The sequence below is a fragment of the Oratosquilla oratoria genome, chromosome 31, assembly GCF_046742065.1.
Source record: "Oratosquilla oratoria isolate Oo_2021 chromosome 31, ASM4674206v1, whole genome shotgun sequence".
NCBI lineage: Eukaryota > Metazoa > Arthropoda > Malacostraca > Stomatopoda > Squillidae > Oratosquilla > Oratosquilla oratoria.
In genome coordinates this window covers 51,526,549-51,547,541 of record NC_134807.1, presented here as the reverse complement: position 1 = coordinate 51,547,541, position 20,993 = coordinate 51,526,549, and the positions used below count along the sequence as shown (strand labels likewise).

The following is a 20,993-nucleotide window of genomic DNA, read 5'->3' as shown; positions in this document are numbered from 1 at the left end:
TAAAATTTTCTTTTATTCATGCACAGGGATTGGCGCCATGTTTTGCTACCGTCTACACATCTCCCAGACAATGATGGACTCACATGGGCCAACTCCATTGTCCATGCAGCCATGCATGACAAGGCTGCATGACAGCTGGTTTAACCTCAGCTGCAACAGTTGCTTATGTTACGCATACTTGTTTTACTGCATCCAGAAGCAGCTGAGGTCATCTAATGAGAGGGATATATTTATTTTCTTCTAAGGTTGTATTCATCATTCCATTTATTTGTGCACAGTTAACTCATTATGTTTAAACTGAAAAAAGTTAGCCAGAATTACAAACTCAGTAATCAACTACAGTTTTCAAAGAACACCCACTCTTATTTTGGTTAACTTAAAGTAAACATTTCTGTTCAAGGTTCATCTAAGTCATACAAGTTAGTTTAAGAATCATATCATAAGTCATTCCAATACATTATATATAAGTTTTTACATATATTGCTACCTAAGACTGGAGACTATTTTTCTAGTATGAAACTAGAAAAGAACCAACATGCCTTATGAACTTGACAAGAAAAGGCAGTTTCACAATTTCTATAATCAAGTAGTCTCTTCTTGACAAAAATAATTGTTGTAACAACGAGCTGTCTTCACTTAGACAGGAACGAGCTGTTAGTGTGGGACAACGGTAAAACGAGAGGACATGGAAAAAAACTGAAAAAAGATAGTTATAGAAAAAACTTGAAAAGGAACAGTTTCCCACACAGAGCGATTAATACGTGGAACAAATTAGACAACAAAACAGTATGTGCAAACATTATACAAGATTTTAAGATATAACTTGATGCGGAGAGATACAAAGACGGGTTACCATGAGCATAGCTCCCCTCCCGTATATTACAACTAGGTACAACTAGGTAAATACTTATTTTTCTGACAATTGTGAATTTCCCAGTACCAGGTTTTTTCCATTCTGTTAGAATAATTTTTTCCAAAATGGAGTTGAATAAATTCCCATCTTCAACAAGCTGTATGAGCTCAACCAACATCCTGCACATTACCTCTTAACCAGTACAGAAATCCTTATCAGTCACTTTTCAATGGCAGGATAATCACATTGTACCTTTAACCACATCTGAAGTTTCTTGCATTTTACTTTGTTATGGTGAGGAGCAGATCCATGCAGGCCTAAGTAGTATTACAGACAGTTGAGTTGGTGCTCAGGCCAGAGTCCATATTTCAATTAAAAGGTTAGTCGGTGTTTATAATGAGAAAATCATTAAAGTGCACCATTATATTGAAGGTTTAAGAAATTGTCTTTAAAATGTATATCCAGTGGTTGTCATAAGCCTGTGTAGAGGAAGAGAATTTTTTATACATTTTAGTCAAGATAGTAGTTGGTGTATGTGTAAGATATAGTAATGCATTAAGAAATCATGAAATAAATGACTTAATGGAAGAAATTATAGATTTAAAGTTGGACTACTGAGCTATACATAGAGAATTGATTACTTTGCATAAGAGTAATGAGCAAACGATCAAAGAACTAAGTGACCCAAAGAGCGAATTTGAAATTCTAAAGAGAGAAAGCCAGAGAATGAAAAATTAAGACAAAAATAAATATGATGAACTGAAAAAGGAGGTCAAAGAGCAATTACAAGTAGTGACCAGAAAGGTGGAAGAGTAAGTCAAAGAAACAGACTTAATTGAAATAAAGAATCAATGGAAACAAGAACAGGAAAATAAAAAAAATATGTTTTAGAGAAATAGTACAAAAGCAGATGGAAGAAAACACAAAGAAACAGTTATGAAAGTAATTAAAGAAAAGGAAAATTGGGTGAGAGATACAGTTGACAAAGGTAAGTGCATTGTGGTCCATGGTATCCAGGAAAAACACAATATGTATAGATACCAGAGAGAAAAAGAGGAGAAGGAAATAGCTAAGGAGATTCAGAAAGAAATACAGGTTGAAGGGCAAAATTTTTATAAAGAAATCGATGAAATCCATAGGATAGGCAAATATTCAGAAAGAAAAACAACATAGACCTCTAAAAATAGAACTAAGAACCCAAATGATAACTGAGGAGGTATTATCGAAAGCAGTTAAACTGGCAAACAGCGAGAAATTCAAACGTGGATACAAAAGGAAATGAGTGATGAGGAAAAAGAGAAAGACAAAGCTCTGAGAATTGAAGCCAATGATAGAAATGAGAACAGAGACGGAAAAAAATGGGTTTTTTGGAGAGTGCTGGACTTGAGACTAAAAAGATGGTACATAAAAAATGGAAACTTAAACCAAAAAGAAAATATATATATATATATATTGACGGCATGATCTCTGGAATCAATGAACTAAATGACTATCTAGAAACAGAAAAACCTCACATCATGGGAATAGTAGAGACAAAATTGAAAGGACCTGTATCAACAAGCTTAGTGGGACATGGTCTATACAACCACTGGGTGAAAAATAGAACAGAAAAGTAGGGAGGAGGTGTCATAATATTGGCCAAAAAGGGTCTAAATGTGACAAAGATTATTGAAGGCCAAGGCAATGTAGAATTATGATCAAAATTGCTAACAAAAAGATGAAAAGCAGAAAATTTGTAGCAGTGTATGTACCACCAAAAACACATGTGTGATCAGTCCTGTTGGTCGGTCCACCCATTCGTCCATCCAGTGGTTACCAGCCGGCACGACTTCGTTGGCACTCGGAACCACCACCTGCCTTCACAGGCCCATGCCCAACTCACACTTGCATGAATTTGGACAATGGTTTACTCAACATCCATGGACAGAGGTGCTCACAATGGAGGGAGTTCAGGAGAAGTGGGACAACTATATCAATATAATTACGCAGGCCTTCCATTGTCATTTCCCTTTGAAACAAATGCAGACGCACTCAGCCAATGCTCCTTGGGTCAACCCCAGGATTAGGAGACTGATTCAACAGTGTGCTAAGGCTTTTTACACTGACATAAAGCTTTTTAGACAACTCTGGAACAAAGTCATAAGGGAAATAAAAAGAGCCAAAAAGATGTACTACCCCAACAAGATCAAGCATTTACAGCAGAACAGCAGCATGTGGTTTAACAGGGTCAAGAGCTTGTGTGGTATGAGGCAGGCATCTGACATCCCCCTCCTGCCACAATTACCACCAACCCTTACAGTTGAGCAAGTAAATGACCATTTTGCCTCTATCTGTCAAACACTGCCCGGCATTGACCGCTCTCTCCTCCCTGCCTTCCTCCCCTCCCCTTCTCCCCCCACAGTACATGTTTTTCAAGTTTTCAAGAAGCTTGCTAGTATCAAACAAAAACGGGCATCTACACCCATAGACTTACCTATCAAACTTTATCATGAATTTGCTCGCGAACTTGCCATCCCGATCTGTTCAATAATCAACACCGCGCTTAAGCAGAGCAAATGTCCCACAGATTGGAAGATGAGTTTTATTACTCCCATCCCCAAATCTTCCAATCCCCAATCCTTTTAGTGATCTCAGACCCATTACTATCACTCCCATTCCTAGTCTTATTTGTGAGGATTTTTTCTTCAAGTGGGCACACTCCAAAGTCAGCAAATTCATTGATGCCCAGCAGTTTGGTAACGTGAAAACATTCTCCACCACTCACTATCTTATCAACTTCCTTGCCTTCATCTATAAAAAATCTCGAGCAGCACAAGACTTCATTTGCAGTGGTGTTCATTGACTTCAAGAAAGCCTTCGATCTTGTAGATCATACCACTATCATCACCAAAGCTATCCACCTAGGCCTTCCTACTTCCTTGGTGGCTTGGCTGTCTGACTTCCTGACGAACTGTTGTCAAGCTGTCAGATATCAGGGACACATCTCTGCAGTCCAGCATCTCTCCTGTGGGGTACCACAGGGAACAAGAATGGGGCCACTGTGTTTCCTGATACTCATCAACGATGCCCTGGGAAATACACCGCACAGGTGGAAATATGTTGATGACTGTACAGTGGGGATCCCTGTGTCCAACACTGACCTGAACTACGACCCACTGCAGGACACACTGGACAAACTACACACATGGACAGTGCACAACAAAGTCTCCATCAACCACAAGAAAATTGTGGTAATGCATTTCCACACCTCCAATGCCATTATCCCCCTCCCCTGCTGACAATTGATGGCCAACCCCTACAAGTGGTCCAGTCTGCTAAGCTGCTGGGGATTGCCATCGACAACAAGTTGACCTGGAAGGAGAACACTGCCAACACCGTCAGGGCAGCCTCCTACAAGCTGTATATGCTGCATCGACTGAGTTCTTTAGGGGCACAGGCTGAAGATCTCAAGACCATCTACACTTCCTTCATTTTACCCAAGTTGATGTACGCATCCCCCTCTTGGGCCTCCTCACTCACTATGATGCAGCAGCGTCAGCTGGAGAAAGTGCAGAAAAGAGCCTGTCTCACAATCCTTGGCAATGATTACACCACCTACCAGCACACTTTCACCACACTAGGATTACCCACCCTTGCTGACTGCCATCTTCAGAGTCTGAGGTCCTTTGCAGTCACCCTGGTCAAACATCCTTGGCACCGGAACCTACTACCTCCTCAGGTACCTTGTCCACAGTGGCAGGTGCAGCACCATAATTCCATCACGCCAATCAGAGCATGTACCAACCAGTATAAGAAGAGCCCCATACTGACATTTGTAGACTTAATCAACAACTAGAATTAACACTGTTGTACTACACACCTATTACTTAGCCTGCTGTTTTTTGTCTAGTTTTTTAATACTTGTAACAACGTCTTCTCTATGTCATAGTTTTATATTGTGTTAATCTTGTAGGATGTATATTTTCAGCAGAAATGCTGCTATACCCAATAAACCGTTGATTATTACTATTATTATTATTATTATTACAGCAAACATTCCAAATTATTAGAAGACACAATGATTGTGCTAAACGAGTTACTGAAAGAGGGTGGAAACGTATTAATTATGGGCGATTTTAATGCAAAAGACATAATCTGGGAAGAAATGATAGTTAAAGGGGGAGATGAACTTTTGAGCAACATTCTACTGGATATAACCATCGAATAGAGCCTAACACAATGGATTAAAGAAAATACTAGATATAGAAACAATGAGGAACCGTCAAAACTAGACTTAATATTAACTTCTGAGCCAGATATTGTGAACATAATGGAGTATAAAACACCAATTGGAAAGAGTGATCATATACTAATAGAGTTTGAATTAAAAGAACAGAACAATGTAGACAGGAATGACAAACACAGAGAAGGAAGATTAATGCACAACAAAACGGATTTAGTTAAACTAAGAAGAATTTTCCAAAACACAAACTGGGATAAATTCTCTAAAGAGGAAACAAAGATGGAAGACAAAGGGAACATATTCAAAGAAAAGTACAAGGAAGGAATTAACAAATATGTACCAAAAAAGAAACAAAAAGAGATTTACATAAAGTGTTGGTATAACAAAAGGTGTAGTGAGGCTAGAGACAGAAGAGACAAAGCCTGGAAAAAATGGGGAAAAAAATCCAAATGGCAAACATATATAAAACTTAGGAATGAATATGTGAATATACGCAGGAAAGAAAAAAGATATTATAGACAAATGTAAGGACCAACCTAAACTCTTTTACAGATATATAAATGAAAAACTAAAGGATAAACATGAAATAGTGAAATTGCGTGAAGGAGATAAAGAATATATAAATGACACAGAAATGGCAGAAGTTATGATCAGACATTTTATATCTGTTTTTACAATCGAGAGCTCACAATCTTAGGAAGATGGACAAAAAGAAAGACCACCAACGATGAAAGAAATAAAGGTAACAAAAAAGAAATAAGAAACCAGATGAAAAACCTAAATGTCAGAAAATTGCATGGACCAGATGGAATCACAAATTGGATACTGAAAGAGTTTATAGATGAACTGACAGATAAACTATACAAAGAGGGAAAGGTGCCGCAAGATTGGAAAGATGCAAACATAATACCAATATATAAAGGAGGAAATAGGGAAGATCCTACAAACTTTAGACCGCTATCCCTTACAAGGAAAGTAGCAAAAATATGCAAAAAAATGTCATCAGAAACAAATGGACCAAACACTTGGAAGAAAATAAACTAATAAACCTCAAACAATTTGGCTTTAGAAGTGGAAGATCCACCACAAACTTAATCTACTTTTACTCAAGATTGAGATAATACAAGAAAGAGATGGCAGAGCAGATTGCTTCTTTTTGGATTTGCAGAAGGCATCCAACAAAGTGCCACATAAAAGATTAATAAGAAAAATTGAAATAATAGGAGGAATACAAGGTAAACTGCTGGAATGGATGAAGGATTTCTTAACTGGGAGAAAAATGAGAGTGGTACTTAGAGACAAAAATTTGAACTGGGAAGATGTGAAAAGTGGCATCCCACAAGGCTCTGTACTGGCTCCTTTAATGTTTGCCATATATATAAATGATATGGATGAGGGAGTAAACTGTTATATGAACTTCTTTGCTGATGATGCCAAATTACTCAAGAGAGTAAGAACAGAAGAAGATTGCATATTGCTACAAGAAGACCTAGACAAAATATGGGAATGGAGTCGGAAAAGTGAGATGAATTTCAACATTAAAAAATGTAGCATAATGGAATTTGGAAAAAGTAAAAATAGAGTATCGGGACAGTACAAAATTGGAAACAAAGAAGTCAAAAAAGTCGATTCAGAAAGGGACCTGGGAATCATCCCAAGTGACTTGACACCTGATAAACATGTCAATAAATTATATTGGAGAGACATATAACTTATTGAGGTCAATGAAAGTGGCCTTCAACTACATATATGAGGAGATGGGTAAAAAAAATAGTTGTTACACTGATAAGACCTAAACTAGAATATGCTACAACACTATGGGCACCTAGCACAAAGAAGAATATAAGAAAATTAGAAAGAATACAAAGAGCAGTGACAAAGATGGCGTCTACACTGACAAACCTGACATACGAACAAAGATTGGAAAAATTACATCTGTCATCACTGGAACAGAGAAGAGAAAGAGGTGATTTGTTGACCATTTTCAGAATAATGAAAGGGATTGAAATTCTCGACAGAGATGACTTATTAAAGTGGGACAGAAGAGAAACAAGAGGACGCAAAAAGAAACTAAAGAAAGACAGCTACAGAAGAGACCTGAAAAAGATCAGGTTCCCACATAGAGTGATTGATGTGTGGAAAAAACTGAACGGAGAAACAGTGAATGCCAAAACTATACATGATTTTAAGAATAAACTGGATGCAGAGAGATACAAAAACGGGTCACTACGAATATAGCTCTTGTCCTGTAAAATACAACTAGGTAAATACAACTAGGTAATAGTTTTATGAAGGAAAGTCATACTTAAAGATGTCACATCAGAGTCACATTGCTATAGAATTATTATTTCTTACAAATAAATGAGGAACATATTTAAACATTACAAAAGGATTACAAAGGCGGAGCATGCTGACAGAAAACCATCTGGTCCATAACTAGGTCAGATGCAAAAAAAATATTTGAATAAATAAATAAATATATCAATAAATATGGTAAATAGATAGGTCATAATAGGTAATAAACAAACCTATGAATAATAATTCAAAAAAAGATAATATAGATAATAAATGAATAAAAAATAAATCAAATAGAATAAATGGCAGGCATTACAGCATATTGCTTAGGTTTTTACCTAAATGAATCTTAAAACTTTGAACTGTATTACATTGCACTGCCTCTATAGGAAGTCTATTCTACTAATTTACAACTCGGTTGGCAAAATTGCTTCTATCCACTTCCATATTAAATCTACTTCCTGACAGTTTGAGACCATTATTTCTTGTCTGATTGGCATTCAGTGTAAAATAAAAATTTGTCACTTTTGATGTCAATTCCCACAAAAATCTTGAAGACCTGTATCAAATCACCCGAGTCTACACTTTTTTAAGGGAAAATAGATTTGTGTGTTTTAGTCAATTCTCTTGTTAGTGTTCACGAAATTTATTTGAAATGCAATTGGTAGGCTACACAATACATATGCTTATCAACGCAAAACTTGAGCTACAGACATTAGAGCAAAGAAGAGAGGAGATTTGATAACTATATACAGAATCATGAAAGGCATAGAAACTATTGATAGAGAAGATCTAATAAAAAGGGATGATAGAAATACAAGAGGACACGGAAAGAAAATCAAGAAAGACAGCAATAGAAGAGATCTGAAAAAGAACAGCTTTCCTCACAGAGTAATAGACATTTGGAACAAGTTAGATGAGAAAGTGGTGTGTGCAAAAACAATACATGAATTTAAAAACAGTTTAGATAAAATAAGATATGAAGACGGGACACCACGAGCATAGCTCCCCTTCCCGTAAAATACAACTAGGTAAATACACAATGCAGAATTGTTATAATGCAATAAGTACTCATGAAAACATTTTCAACTTATTCATTCCAAACAAACAGATAAAAGATTTCAATATTTTTGTCTCCATATTTTGAGTTGTTCAACTTTCAGTAGTACAAAGGATTTTTTTATGTTTACCATGTGTAGTTAGCATAGAAACACAAAAGAGGTCAAGTAAATGAACATACCCACATAATTGAAAATTATGAAAGGTGATAAGGCACCTGGGTTGGATGGGTGTCATGCAGAATGTCTGACAATGGGAGTAGTGGTTATAGTGGATTGACAGGTGAGGGTGTTTAATGAGTGCCTAAGGGAAGGGAATGAGCTGGTGGACTGGAGGAATGTATAGCTCTGCTTTACAAAGGAAAAAGGGACAAATATTAATGTAATAGCTTTAGAGGGATTAGTTTGTTGAGTGTAGTTGGAAAGGTGTTAACTGAGAGGATTAGATAAGGAACAAGGGGAGTTTACTCCATCCACCTCTGCCTTCTATACCTCTTCTATTAACCTTTCCATACTCATTCTTTCCATGTGTCCAAATCATCTCAATACTCTTTAACATATTTCTCCCTGTCTTCTCCATTTTCTGCATGAGGGGATGGAGTGTGGGGGTTGCTGATTAAATGAAGAGGCCATGCTATGTTTTGCTGCATTGCTTCTGACCCAGAGCAGTGGGCAGGAGAAAGGGATTACCCTTCATCCACAAGGAACTAAAATGAGAGGGAAATAAAGGTGGTAGATGGGAATGAAATGGGTGGGAGTGGGTGCGTGCCTTTTAACTTGGCTACCTCATATATATATATATATATATATATAGATATATATAAATATATTTTTTTATATATATAGATGGATATAGAGAAGGCTTATGACAGGGTAGACAGGAAGGCATTGCAGATATATGGTGCTGCTATGTTTAGCCTGCCTGTGGCATTGCCACTGCAGCAATGCATGTGTTGGCCTTTGAGGCAATGAGAAAGTCCACAAAAATGTAAGGTTTTTAAAATAAAAATGTAAACACACTCAACCCTCCATTTAACAGACAAATGCATACAATGACTGGTCCATTCCTGCCAAATGTAAATGGATCAGACTGTATTGGTAAATAACAGACAAATGACCATTGGTTGGCAATTTGGTATGGAATACATTTATTGTTTTTTCTTTTTTTTACTATGCCTGAAAATATGGTAATATTGTATTATTAAGTAGTTTTAATACACACAATAGGCCTGGTGTTGGTGGCCCGTACTTGGATCAGACAAATGTATACAACAATGAGTGATTGGGCCATCATCCAGCTCTATAACGGACAGAATATTTTGTCTGCTAAATTGAGGATCCGTTGCATTGGGGTCCATTAAAATGAGGATGGAGTATATGTCTATAATGGTTGCATACAGTGTATGGTTAGATACAATCATTTCTATATATACAGTGCTCATCACAGCATTATGCTTGCTGCCCCCCCCCCACACACACACACTTACCAAAATACATACACAAACCATAAAAAATATATTTGCACACTTGCCAAGGTTTTAATACTTGGAGCTGCCTCCCTTATGCTTCACCACATCCCTCAGCTATTTAGGAAGATTCTCACATAAATTCCTGAGTGTTTGGGGAGGTATATTAATCCATGCCTCATACAACAGACTCAAGCCGTGGAATAGATCCTTGCACCATCAAACTTCTCTTAACTGTTGACCACAGGTTTTCAATGGGGTTCAGATCAGGTGAATTGCCTGGCCAGTCATTAAAGAAGCTCACATCACAGTCCTTAAGCCACCCAGCTACAGATCTGGTGTGACACAGTGTGCCATCCTGCAAAAATACTGTAGCCCCACACTTGTCAAATGCATCAGGTAAGTTGTCACACAACACCTCCAGATAATTATATTGGTTCATATACTGGTTTTTGGGAAGCACTATGAGTTCACCAACACTCTGAGCAGTGAAATTCCCCCCAAACCATGAGTGAGTCTGGGTGTTTGGTGATCCCACAAGTGTACCATGGGTCTTGTGGGTTGATACCTCTGGCCTGGTACACATGTCCATCATGGTTATAGGTGACAGGGAAGGTGGCTTTGTTACTCCAAAGTACCTCAGATCACTGTTGAGGAGCCCAATTATGATATCTAAGTGCAAAATTCAGCCTACGTTTCTTCTGCTGCTTGGCAAGGATGGTTTCTTAACCTGCTGGTGGCTACTGTAACCCAGCTTGGCCACCTACCTGTTGACTGTTCTTATGAAAACCTCAGAAATTAGACGTGTTTTTTCGATTCTCTAGCAGTTATGGTAAGTGTACTCTCTAGTTGCTTTTTGAGCTCAAAGTACGTAGCGATGTCTTCCTCGAGGGGCCAGGCAGAGGTTTAGCAGACGGTGACTGACTTGACACCACCGTTGGCCTTGAAACGCTTCACCACCCAGCTTCTCACAGGTCACTCACTCACACCAACATTCGCCACTATTTCTCTTGTCTGGAGCCCAGCTTTGTGAAGCCCTATGATTTTGTAAGGACAGGAATTTTGAAGGGATATTGTTTGTGGAATTTCGTTTTATTTATCTATTTATTTGAGTGTTGACTTGAGAGACTGGGTAGTATGGACGTCGTGATGGTTTTATTCAACCAAGAAGCAAAGTAGAAAATAGAGCCTTAATAGATCATGGATTTATTTTGTTCTGTGTCTACCCATCAAGATGTGTTGGCAAAGAACCTTACTATAATTATTGAAGAAAAACATACAATAGGAGATAGCTACAAATATATTTCAACTGATTTTGGTTCAACTAATCTTGGAGACGACATTAGAATGTTCTCGAACATAGCGGGCGCACCGTAGCTCCGCCCACTCGTGACGCCACTGACACGTTCGGACGGAGGCGTAAACTAGGACCATTAACTTTAAGAGGAATAGGAAAAATTCCCAACTTTCAGTTCAGGATTCCACTAGAGAAATAGTTTAGGGAGAGATTGTAGCATCTACGGGCTGTGTTGAGAAGCGAAATTAAGTTTTACGAAATAATACAACAGGGGAGGTTAGTAGTTTACCCATAGATATGAACACATAGCCGTCTGTTTTTTTTTTTTTTTTTTTTTTTTGTGTGTGTGCGCAGCTAAAATTTTAGTCTGATGCCAAAAACTATCCCGATAACAGGTATGGGTACGTTCTGTAAGATTAATAAAAATAAATGTCAATATGTGAGTTAAATGATATAGTGCAGATATAGTAGGTAGATAGTTATTATTATTATTAAGTTTTGAGTCTGATGCCAAAAAATATCCCGATAACAGGTATGGGTATGGAAAAAAAAAAGGTTTAAGGGAGTGTACTCCACAAACACTTTGCGTGGAAGGAGTCAGACGGTGTCACGCACATATACATTAGCTATGAGAGTGTAATCCTTAGAGTACAATTCTGTCTGTGATCGTTCTCTAATAAGAATACGGGGTTGAAGGTAGACACAATATTGTAAGTAGACTTATACAGTGACCGGAAGGTTGGAGCGTAAATAACTACGTTTTTCCACGTGCCTGTGACCTTACTTATGATGCCCATAAGCAAAAAAAAAACCTGTGTTATTAAATATCTCGCATACCCATATATTTTTCATACTGTAAGGATCAATAGATTGTCTAGTTGGAGAAAACCACAATATACTTTTGTATTTTCTTACTATGTTTTTGCTTCAGTGTAATAATTAACACATAGAAAACCTTCACTTATATTCTTTTACTACCCCACTTGGGCATAGGCCTTTTCGCTACCCAGAACCAACCCCGAACGACCTGAGGAAAGGGGACGGAGTCAGACGTGAATAACAAGGAGCAGTTTCCATTTATGGTCAGATATATCCATATAGACGATTGGGTGGTGGCAGCGTATACCTTGATTTCTTATTTCCCAAATCGTTCTTATGTGGGTATCTCTGATCACTCCCATTGGAGGTGCTCTTGGTTAAACACTAATCAATCGACGGCACCACAATTTGAGCCATAGATACAGGCATTAATGACTTCTTTTTACCCATAGTCACCAAGGTGTAGCCCAGAAACCAAGGGAAACCCAAACAAAAAATGGGGCAAATGAGAGAACAAAGGTGCAACACTTTCTCTTACCACAGCAGCCATGCAGGCATTGAATTGGAATGTATTTTAACTAGTTGTATCTTACAGGAAGGGGAGCTACACTTGTGGTGTCCCATCTCTGTATCTCACTGTGTTTAGTTTGCTCTTAAATTCGTGTATGGTTTTTGCACACACTATTGTTTCATCTAATTTGCTCCATACATCCACTATTTTGTGGGGAAAGCTGTTCTTTTTCAGGTTTCTTCTATAACTGGCCTTTTTGAGATTCCTTCTATGTACCCTTGTATTTCTTTCATCCCAATTTAGTAAGTCTTCTCTATCAAGGACTTTCATACCTCTCATGATTCTGTAGTCAACAAGTCTCCTCTTTCTCTTCTTTGTTCCAGAGTCAGCAATTCTAGTTTTGACAATCTCTCCTCATATGACAGTTTTGAAAGTGTTGGGGCCATCTTTGTAGTTGCTCCCTGGATTCTCTCAATTTTCCTTGTATTCTATTTAGTACTGGATGGTGACCATAGTGTCGCTGTGTACTCCAATTTTATCCTTATCAGTGTGACTAGTATTTTCTCTACCATTTCTTCATCCAAGTAACTAATTAATTTACCTTAGCAAGTTGTAGATTTCTCCAACAATTTTGTTTATCTGTTTATCAGGGGACATATCCTTTGTGATGATTACCCCCAGGTCTTTTTCAGTTTAGATAAAATGAGATATGAAGATGGGACACCACGAGCATAGCTCCCCTTCCTGTAAAATACAACTAGGTGAAACTAGGTAAATACACATATGGAGAGAATAGGGTGGGGATGATCACAATAAGAGTTGAAGAAAGTGACATGGAAAGCAGAAAGTTTGCAGTGATTTATGTGGTCCCAAAAATAGAATCTTAGAGAGAAATTATTCCAAAATGTTAGATAATACAAGACTTTCATTAAACGAGATGCTGAAGGATGGAAGTAATGCAGTACTTATGGGAGACTGATTGCAAAGAAATATGTTGAGAAGAGATGACAGTGAAAGGTGGAGAGGATCAATGGGGAAATGTATTACTTGACATGACTATAAGATATACGATGACACAGTGGGTAAAAGAAAACACTAGATTTAGAAATAATGAAGATCCATTGAGACTAGATTTACTATTTATATCAGAAACTGAAATAGTAGACAAAATTGAATACGAGACACCAATTTTGAAGAGTAACCATATACTACTTGAGTTAGAACTACAGGAGGAAATATAGAGAGAAATGAGAAACACAGAAAAAGAAGACTGATGTATGATAAAACGGACTTTGAGAATCTTGGGAAATTTTTTCTTAAAGTGAGCTGGGAAAAATTCTACAAAGAAGAAACACAAGTGGAAGAAAAATGGATGATCTTGATGAAAATCTATAAAGAAGGACTGGATGAATATGTCCCAAAGCAAAACCAGGTTTAACAGAAGGTGCAGAAAAGCAAAAGATAGAAGAGATAGACCTTGGAAAAGATGGAAAAAAGAAAAAAAAATCTAGAAAGTGGCAAATATATATTAAAGGAATGAATATGTAAAAATACACAGGGAAGAGAAAAGAAACTATGAAAAAGACATAATAGAAAAACTATAGATATGTAAATGGTAAACTAAAAAACAAACAGGAAATAGTGAAATAATGCCAAGGGAATATGGAATACACAGAAGATACAGAAATGGAAGTCATGAGCAAACACTTCAAGTCAGTTTTCACTAGAGAAAATGTACAACATTGGGATGAAGGGAGAGAAGTGAAATTCCTCCTCTGAGGGAAATAATAGTAACATGGAAAGAAATAATAGATCAAATAATGAACCTTGATGTCAGGAAATTGTACAGCCTGGATGGAATAGCAACCTGGATTTTAAAAGAATGTAAAGAAGAACTAGTCGATAAAATATATAACATAATAAGTTGCTCACTCAAAGAAGGAAAAATACCAGAAGACTGGAAAAATGCTGATATTATACCAATTTGTAAAAGAAGAAATGAGGAAGACCCAACAAATTACAGACTTGTTTCCCGTACAAGCACGGTAGCCAAAATGTGTGAAAAAGTTATAAAAAGTAGATGGATAAAACATCTGGAGGAGAACAATATCTTAAATCTGAGACAATTCAAATTTAGACAGGGAAGATCATGTACCACAAATTTAATCTGTTTTTACTCAAGACTAATAGATATAATACAGGAAAGGGACAGATGGGCTGATTGTGCTTTCCTAGATTTACAAAAAGCTTTTGATAAAGTCTCACACAAAAAAAACATTAAGAAAACTGGAAACCCTAGGAGGGATACAAGGTAAATTATTGAAATGGATGGAAGGCTTTCTGCATGAAAGACAAATGAGGGTAATGCTCAGAGATAAGAATTCTACTTGGGAAGAATTAATTAGTGAAGCTCCACAAGGATTAGTATTGGCTCCAATAATGAATGCTATTTATGTGAATGACATAGACAAGGGTGTGAAATGTTACATGAGCTTCTTTGCAGACAATGCAAAACTTTTAAAGAAAGTGAATATTGAAATGGACTGTGACTCCCTGCAAAGAGATCTGAACAGGGTTTGGGAATGGAATCAGAGGTGGGAAGTGGACATCAATGTTAAGAAATGTAGCATAATGGAATTTAGAAGAAAAAAAAAAGATATCAGGACAATATAAAATTGGTGAAAAGTAAAAAAAAAAAAAAAAAAAAAGTGGGATCTGAAAAAGACCTGGAAGTAATCTTCACAAAGGATATGTCCCCTGACCAACAGATAAACAAAATTGTTGGTGAAACCTATAACTTGGTAAAATAGATAAAAGTGGGTATTACTTGGATAAAGAAATGTTAAAGAAAATACTAGTCACACTGATAATGACAAAAATTGGAGTACACAGTAACACTATGGTCACCCAGTACTAAAAAGAATATAAGGAAGATTGAGAGAATCCAGAGGGCAACTACTTAGATGGCCCCAACACTATCTAAACTGTCATATGAAGGCAGATTGTCAAAACTAGAATTGCTGACTCTGGAACAAAAAAGAGAAAGAGGTGACTTGTTGACTATCTACAGAATTGTGAGAGGTATAGAAGTCCTTGATAAAGATGACTTATTAATTGGGATAAGAGAATCACAAGTGGACATGGAAGGAAGCTCAAAAAGGACAGATATAGAAGAGACCTGAAAAAGAACAGGTTTCACCACAGATTATGGATGTATGGAACATACTAGACAAAACAATAGTGTGTGCAAAAACAATAAAAAAATTTAAGAGCAAATTAGATATAGCAAGATAGAGATGGGACACCACGAGTATAGGTCCCCTTCCAGTAAGATACAACTAGGTAAATATATATATATACATCTATGTATATACTTACCGGTATATATATATAATATATATATATATATATATGTATGTATATATATGTATATATATATATATATATATATATATACATACATACATACATATATATGATCACACACAGTGCTTGGTTACAATTATTTCAGCTTCTCCTAGACATCTGTTCTGCTTGGTACTGAGACAAATTCTGACCCACATCAAACGACGCCAACTCCAGGTGGGCACAAGGAGTGTCACACTGTCTGACGTCTAGCAGAGAAATATAATAAAGAAAATCACTAAACATAATGAAGAAAATATATCCTACTTGTAATGATAATAACAATCAACAGCAGCACACAATAATGTGAAAAGGAGGATTACCATATAGGGCAACAAAGGTGGTTATCTACAGTGTTCAGGTCAATAGAGGGGAGAGATTGCATTGATAGAAAAGATCTGATTAAAGATAGGAGGGTTTTAAAAGGTTGTTATATTTTGTCATTGGACTTTTTCATACTTTGAGCCATTTGTTTGGCTGTGTGTCATACTCTGTAAATAGTTGACAAAACTGTCTGGCTACATTGTCACAGTCTGTTTGGGACTGGTCAGAGTAACAGTCATGACTCTATGTAAGTTAATTCCTTTCCCCTACTTATTCAATCATTGTGTGTGGAGATCATATACTATATCTTATATGTTATGTTGTGTCTACTCACATGATGAGTTCAGTAAATGATATCCTCTCAATCAAGACCCTCCCATTAGCCTTCTCAACTACACTCAACAAGCTGATCCCGCTGAAACTACTACACTCACACTTGTACCCCTTTCCTTTGTAAAGCAGAACTATACAGGCACTCCTCCAGTCCTCTGGCACTCTACCCTCTCTTAAACAAACATTAAATAACCTCACCAGCCAGTCCACCATAACTATACCTCCTTTCTTCAGCCATTCTGCATGACGTCCATCCAACCCAGGTGCCTTACTTGCTCTTATCATATTAACAGCTACTTCCACTTCATCCTTCCCTATTTCTCCTCCATTTTCCTCATTCATCACTCTCATTTTCTTAGTGCTTCCCACTGCAACTACCTTTCTCTCCCTATCCTCCTTCACATTTAGCAACTCCCTAGAATACTCTGCCCACCTTCCTCTCACTGCCTTCTCTTCCATTATCATCTCTCCATCTGCACCTTTTACCATTTCTTCTCTACTTGATTCGCCTCCTCTTCTTCTTTTGATTTCCTTCCAAAACATCTTTTTATTGCTTTCAAAATTTTCTGTCATACTCTTTCCCCATTTCACATCTGCTCTCCTCTTTGCTTCCTTTATCTTATGCTTAACTTCCTTTCTCTTTACTTTGTACCTCTCATACGATTCCCTCATCCTAATTTGTAATCAATCTATGAATGCCTGCTTCTTCTCTTCTACACCGTTCTTTGCCTCCTCATCCCACCAATCACTACCCTTCTTTCTATTTCCTCCCGCCCTCCTTGTTCCACACACCATTTTTGCACACCTTATGACTCCCTCCTTGAACCATCCCCATTCCTCCATTCCTAGTTCTACTCTATCCTTTACTCTCTCCCATCTTCTCTCTCAATTTCTTCTTATACTCATTCTCCTTTTTTTCCTCATTTAAGCTGTTCACTCCAAGTACCTCCCTATCTTCTGCCCTTTTCCTCTTTCTCGACCTATTCTCCACTCTCAATTTACCTTCCACCAGGAAATGATCTGATATTCCCCCACTCTCTCCCCTTAGAACATGTACATCCTTAACTCTTCCTACCATACTCCTGGTCACCACTATGTAGTCCATTAATGCTCTATCTGCCACCCTTCCATCCACCACCCTCTCCCATGTGTACTTATGCTTGACTTTCTTCCAAAACACTGTATTTGTTATCATCAACTCTCTTTCAAGACACATCTGCACCATCAATTTTCCACTAAAATTTTTACCTGGAGCTCTATACTTCCCAATCACTCCGTCAATTGATCAATTTCCTACCCTAGCATTTAGGTCTCCAAAATACAATTACACTGACATTTCTCCCTAATCCCTCTATGCACTCATTTATATCTACTCCCAAAAACCCTCCCTTTCCTGTACGCTCTTCTCACTACCAGGCCCATATGCGCTTACAAAAACTCCTTTCCCAGTTTCACCTTCATCCACATCAACCTTGATGACACCTTCCACTCCACTACCTGCTTACTTATCTCTTCACTTACTAGTATAGCCACCCCTTCTCTCCCTAGTCCCCTCTTCACTCCTGAGTACCTCCCAGCTACACTCCCAAAGTCACAGTTGCCCTTTCCTTTCATTTTAGTTTCACTCAAGGCCAGTACATCCATCTTCTCACAAACATACTGCCTATCTCTTCCCTTTTACTCTCATCTGTACCACATCCATGCACATTAAAAGACTCAAACCTTAGGGTACTGGTTGGAAAGCTCCCAGACCCTCTTATGCCTTTACTTTCGTTTTTATGAATGTCCCCTTTTGGGGCTACAGGTAGTAGGACTCCTAATCCCATCCCCCATCCCTTTTTTGTCGCCTTTTACGACTCAAGTGGAAATACTTGGTGGCAGTATTCTTTTGCCCCCACCACAGGGTAGGTAGGCGAAAAAAGGAAATGAATATTCAGAGAAATGGTATAGGACAGTAACAAGGGGTTGGGGGAGAGCATAACGGAGGGACAATCGTAGTATAAAAGTGTCATCATTTCTCTATGTACAGAGTTTTCCTCTATCACAGACAAAATGATGTGTGGCTCTGGTCCGTATGGACGCCCCATATAGACCCTAAAGTATCAACTGCATGCTACTTTGCCACAATAACATGCAGCCAATACCCCAGTGTTGAAATTAGTCAGTGACTTTGACAAAATCATTGAAATCATACACGGGGGGGTGTTCTGATATGAGGAGGTCGTATGGCATTTTCTTATCTGACCCGAACAAAACAAAGTGGGGTGATTCTGAGATTGATCTATTGATTGCGCTGTTAATGCAGGCTTGTATCATGGGTATGTGTTCATCCCAAGATGAGCGTATGTCTGTGGCAAGGTGTCTTAATGTGTTGAGGATCTTCCGATTTTGACGTTCAACGAGTCCATTTGAGCTAGGGTGGTATGGTGTGGTGTTACATTTGGTAATGTTGAACTGTTGGCAGATGTTGGTGAGAATGTTGTTATTGAATTCGCTGCCGTTGTCTGAAATTAGTGTTTTTGGTGTGGTGTAGGGGCAGATCACGTTGTTGATGATTGTCTGAGCTACACTTTTGGCTGTCTTGTCCACTAAAGGAGAGAGGATGCAGAAACGAAGAGGTACTGGTTTTCATTTGAGGTGAGTGGTAGTTTGAATAAGGCAATGACAATGGTTCCAAAGGGTCTAGAAGATGTTGGGTAGTTGTGTATAGGTACCTGACCGCTAATGTGACCTTTATGAGCTATAAATGAATGGCATGCATCTATGTATGTGTGTATGTCTTTGCACATGGTGGGCCAAAAGTATGTCAATCTGGCTTGTGATAAATATTTGTCTTTTCCGCAATGTCCTGCTAGTGGAGAATCATGAAGAATGTGAAGAACTTCCAGAACAAGTTCCGTAGGAACGACTTATTGTGTAACCGTGCGGTTTGGTTCGTTTTTGTGAGTAGTGTGGTGTGGTAGAGAACCTGGTCTATGATCGAGTAATTGTCTATGTGGGGGCAGAAAATCGTCTGTATTTGTAGTGTCACCTGAGTCGAGATAGTGAATGATTCTTCTCCATAAGGGGTCTGTTGCTTAAATGGCAATGATGCGTTCCCGCGTAATGTCAAGTGGCTCTGTTGCTTGACGTATGGTTGCTACGTGTCTGCTAAGGGCGTCGGCGACCGTATTTGCATGGCCCTGGACGTAGTGGAATGTAGGCATGAATTCCTGAATGGTGAGGAACCACCTGGTTAGTTTTCCGGTTAGGTTTTTGCCTTTGAAGAGGTGGAGAATGGTTTGATGTTCTGTGTGTACATGTATTTCATATCCAAGTATGATATCTTTGAAATGCTTAAGGGCATATATGACTGCAAGAGCTTCGATCTCAGTGACAGAGTAGTTTTGTTCGTGCTTGTTTAATGCACGGCTGGCGTATGCTATCGGTCTAAATTTGGAGTCGTGTTGTTGCATCAGTACTGCACCAAGTCCTTTGTATGAAGCATCTGTACATAGTGTGAAAGGTTTTGAGAAGTTTGGAAATGCCAGTACAGGGGCTGTTGTGAGTGCTTGTTTTAGGTTGTGGAAAGCTGTGTTGTGTTCAGGCGTCCAGTTAAAGGGAGTATCCATTTTGAGAAGGGCTGTTAATGAGGCTGCCTTGTGAGCATAGCCTTCGATGAAACGTCTGTAGAAACCTGATAAACCTGGAAATGACTTTACGTGTTCTGTAGAGGTAGGGGGTGGAAAATCTAGTACAGCTTTGACTTTGTCCTGAGAGGTGATGACACCTTGAGAGTTTATACGTGTCCTAGGAAACGTATTTTCTTTTTGAGGAAGGAACACTTTTTGAGTTTGAGTTTGAGACCTGCCTCGGCTAACCTAGAGAGGGCAGTTTGAAGTGTGGAAAGGTGTTCTGTGAGTGACCTTGAGCCAATGAGGATGTCCAAGTAAATAAAAACTGTCTTTCCTATGAGTCCTTCTAGGACTTTGTACATTAGATGGGTGAAGACTGAGGGAGCAGAGACGAGTCCCATGGCCAACATTTTGATGTGGTAGTGGCCCCTATTGGTACTAAAGGCTGTTAGTGGTTTTGATTCATCATCAAGGGGTATTTGGAAATGCCCTGACATGAGGTCGAGAGTTGAGAAAACAGTGTTGTGTTCACCTGTGGAGTAGAGGGTGTCTTGCAAATGAGGTATCGGGTATCTTTCAGGAATAGTGAGTTTATTGATCTCACGAAAGTCTACAACAGGGCGGAAAGAGCCATTGTGTTTTGGAACAACGAAGAAAGGGAAATTCCAAGGGGATAGACTGGGTTCTATAATGTCTTGGGCGAGCATGTCTGCAATGATGTTGTCAACAATGTTTCGTTTACTATGTGGCAGACGGTATGCTGGTATGTACCGTGGTTGTGCATGTTGTTCTCTTT

At 38.3% G+C, this 20,993-nt stretch overlaps 1 protein-coding gene across 8 annotated transcripts in view; it reads left to right on the top strand.

Annotated features, from left to right (window-relative positions):
• The window catches only part of LOC143041551 (palmitoyltransferase ZDHHC16B), a 161,156-nt gene extending 161,008 nt beyond the window's left edge, over positions 1-148 (top strand). For all 8 annotated transcript variants that reach the window (XM_076213551.1, XM_076213556.1, XM_076213555.1 and 5 more), the window contains one exon: positions 27-148. In XM_076213551.1, the coding sequence (XP_076069666.1) occupies positions 27-132 (106 nt within the window). In that variant the 3' untranslated portion in view covers positions 133-148. The remainder of the gene's footprint in view (positions 1-26) is intronic.
• The last annotated feature ends 20,845 nt before the right edge of the window (positions 149-20,993 follow it).